Consider the following 3,778-nt stretch of genomic DNA (forward strand, 5'->3'; position numbering starts at 1 on the left):
ACATACCTGGCTGCCATTGATCCCATCACTGATACCTTGATATAGCAGCCACAAACAAGAAAACAGTGTTATTTAATTTAATTTCCAAGCAGTTGCCCTCATCTTTTGCATTACCCCCCCTAGGATGCTACCCACATCTTTTGCATAGATGCAGCCATATGAGCTGATGGCCTTGATCTTCTCCAGGGTTGCCCTTACACTTTTACCCACTTTTTATTGGGCTTGCTCTGGTTTTGACTGACATATTAAGATAGATTTGTCAGCTTATTTCATTTTCACCTACTTTTTGTTGGAACTATTTATATACAGACCTTATTTGATTTTTAATATCAACAAAAGTTTTTGATTTGATTTTTTGTATACTTGGGTTTCTTGTAGATCAAGTCTGACCAGTGTTGTAGTCTCTAGGTACAATGTGATAGAGTGTGACAGATCATGTGGTCCAGTTTGATGCCCCATCACACCAGATATGAACTACAAGCAAGCATCATGATTTCCATGAAGAAAGGCTTAGATTTGATTTTTATCTCCTTTTTATTTTTCCAAGAAATGCTTTTATTATCAAGGAATTACCATTTTGGGAAATATTAAGCTCTGGATGTGTAGAACACTTTCATTTTACTACTTTTGTAACCTGCTAAGCCCAAACATTAGATTCCTATTAGGGAAAGTCTTTGTGGTTTTATAAATGCTTAGATTTGATTTTCACCCACTTTTTTGAAATAGTTGTCTAATCATCAAGGAATTACCATTTCGGGAAAGAATCAAGGTCTAAATCAACATTTGATTTGATTTTTGCCCACTTTTCACTGTGACTAAACTCAAACAGATTCCTATTAGAAAAAGTTTTTATTTGATTTTTACCCAACTTTTATTGGTCTTTATATCAGTATAAAGCTGTAAAGGTCCAAATTAGCATACTGGATTCCCTAGGCACTGATGATGTGACTAGATGTTTGCAAAATAATGTAATTTCCCAGCCAAAATCATATGGAGATATCAAGGAATTGCTATTTTGGGAAATGTTAAGTATATTTTACCCACTTTTTATTGCGACAAGTCTAGTTTTGGCTTCAGGTTAAATACTATTCCAGGAAGTAATTCCAGTTGAATCTCTGTTAATAAGGCCAAATTACCATTCTCGGAAGGTAAGGACTGCATATTCAATTAATTTTTATTGGAACCAAGTCCAGTTTTACTGGCTGATACAAGCTTAGTTAGATCCAAAGTCTATAATGAAAATTGATTTTTACCCACTTTTTATTGGGACAAGTCAGTCAATCATAAGCTCAGAATTCATTTTTACGCACTTTTTATTTTTCCATAAATCACTATTCTGGGCAGTAATTCAACTTTATTCAAGCTAAGTTCCATATATCATCATTCCCACTAAGAAAAGTTTTCATTTCATTTTTACCTACTTTTCACTGGTGAACTACCCACTTTGACTCACCCTCACATTTGATTTTTCTTACCATGCTACACTTCTGTATCAGAGTTAAATTGCGCAACATCGGGAGTTGAACTCAGGACCCAGATGAAACACTATCACATAACATAACAGTGTAAGGTCCGATCAAATATTCCGAGAATAGGTGACGCCAAGTGGTCACACAAAAATACTCTTCCTCTTTTCCCCCCATCGTCTTGTCGTTATGCTGGTGGGTGAGTGCTCTGTTGCGGGAGGCAATGCCAATTGCTCTTTCTCTTTTCCCCCATACTGGTGGTGGTGAGTGTTGTTACTATATGCTAGACTCGGAGTCATGGTCTAATGACAAGTTAGCAGCACTACAGAGACAACTCTTGGACTGGCGGACAAATAACAGCCTTCTCTGGTGAGTGCTTAGTCATCACTCACAGGGCTACAACAACAGAGTGAGATCAGCTTAGATTTACAACTCTCACAGTTCCGCTTCAGGACTGTCCTCGCGGCGGCTAGACTCGGATTGCAGCAATGCCTGCTCGAAACTGCGGCTAACTGCAGCAGCAAGAGGCACAGGAACAGCGTTGCCGATATGCTTGTAGTACTAGGGCCAGATAAACAGCAGCACAAGTCAAGTTCCGTGGCACCCACCTGACGGATGACACCTCCAGCATTGCTCGCGTCAGACCACAGCTTGAAGGAATCCGGAAAGCCTTGAGCGCGCTTAGCCTCCAAGACGGTGATCGTCCGTTTTTGCTGCAGACCAGGTCAATACCACTAAACAAACCGTGCTCCGACAAACCGTTGGATGAAGAAGCTGGCTCCCATGACTACTCGGCGATACTTGAGTCATCGCAGTCTTGAACGGCCCATTCTCGTCCAATTGCCCAAACTTCCGCGTCTTGTTCGGATTCAGCCGTTTGTGAAAAGCCCGTGGAAGATCTAGCAAATAGGATTCAGAAATGCGAGCAATCTTTTCTCTTTATTTACCAGGATGTCCTGCTTTGGGCTTCAACGGTACCGTTACCGTCGCCTCCACAACGAACGACGAGTACCGAAGTGTCACGTGGTCCTCTACCAAGGATGAGTTGCTGCGCCGCATTTCGCGTTGATAGCGGGTTTGGGGCTCTGTAAGATACGGCACAGGCTCGGCATATCCAACGGGCGTGGTAGATGCATCGCATTGCTTGATGCCAGACGCGAGTCTTGTTTGGACTGTCTTCTTATCCGCCGGAGTCTGGGCAATGACTTCGTGAGGGTTGATCCTGCCGGCGTCAGTAAGTGTGCGAAACGGGCCAGGAGGAGCTTACCAATCGAATTTGGGGAGGTCACTTGTCGCGTCTTTGATCGTGAACCCGGGATGTGGTGCAAAATTGTTGCCGTCTTCATCATCCGAGTCGGTATTCGCCATCCGTCCGCGTTTTGCGCCGCCAATGAAGTCGCCCTCGATGAAGAGCTTGCGCCGCTGTGCAGGCTTGAACACGTGCATCGGCAGTGGGGGTTTCGGTAAAACAGAGCCGCGCCGGGCAGCGAACAGGAAGAAGCGTGGTCGGTTTTGCACACATCCATGCTGCCCCGCCTGGGCCAAAATCGGCGAAACTTGGTAGTTCAGGGCGAGTAAGACGCGGGTGAGCATAGTTTGAGGCAACGTGATTGTTTACATAGATGAATCGCAACCAAAAAAGGTCTACTCAAAGTGACTGCCCGGCACCCCTCGGCCCGCAACCGCTCTCATCTCGAATAACCACCGCCGTGAACGCCCATCCAAACGGGCCGCCCTGCCGCCTTCCTTCCCGCAAGCCACTCCACACAACAACGACCAAGCGTTGTCCCCCGCTCTCCTCCTGATCCGCGCTTGCGCGTCTGGCCTGAAACGGCTGGATATCAAGGTCAGTCCCGCCCCGCCCTAGCCAGCCATAACGCTTACCCTACCAAAGAGAAGGCTCGCGCTGTCAACTCGCGGGCTCTTCGCGCGGAGAAGCCGTACTCGACATCCAGCTAAACTGCTCGGCGCTCCCGGTCCAACTCGTTCCGAAACCCATGCCAAACGAGCCGCCTCGTACAGCTTTCTCTCCCGCTCCTCAACACCGAATTGGCTATGACGCAAGGTCAGCGCCCGCAAACAGAGGCAATAACACATACCTTGCCGACGAGAACAACCCCAGACGTCAGCAGCAAAGCCTGAACTCGCACCACACACGGAAACAAACCACAAGTCCGTCGTGGAAATATCAGTGTTGCCCAAAAGCAAACACGAGACTGGGATGACCGCGCTCGCGAGGCCGCGTTGTTGTCCAGACTGTCCAGGTGTGTCAGCGCAAATAAAGGGAGTCGAAGAGAAGAAAGTACTAAACT

General features: G+C 46.2%; 1 protein-coding gene across 1 annotated transcript; it reads right to left on the minus strand.

Moving 5' to 3' along the window:
• Positions 1 to 1,843: 1,843 nt before the first annotated feature.
• On the minus strand, positions 1,844 to 3,059 carry MIND_01089700 (BAH domain-containing protein; the record flags this gene model as incomplete). The annotated part of the gene is made up of 6 exons (XM_037367467.1): positions 1,844 to 1,862; positions 1,906 to 2,027; positions 2,075 to 2,179; positions 2,226 to 2,365; positions 2,414 to 2,688; positions 2,734 to 3,059. The coding sequence occupies 6 exons, from the start codon at positions 3,057 to 3,059 to the stop codon at positions 1,844 to 1,846; spliced, it is 987 nt and encodes a 328-aa protein (XP_037216861.1).
• Between the last annotated feature and the right edge of the window lie 719 nt (positions 3,060 to 3,778).

This window comes from Mycena indigotica, assembly GCF_014461135.1.
Source record: "Mycena indigotica strain 171206Taipei chromosome Unknown Mind.scaff0009, whole genome shotgun sequence".
Classification (NCBI taxonomy): Eukaryota; Fungi; Basidiomycota; class Agaricomycetes; order Agaricales; family Mycenaceae; genus Mycena; species Mycena indigotica.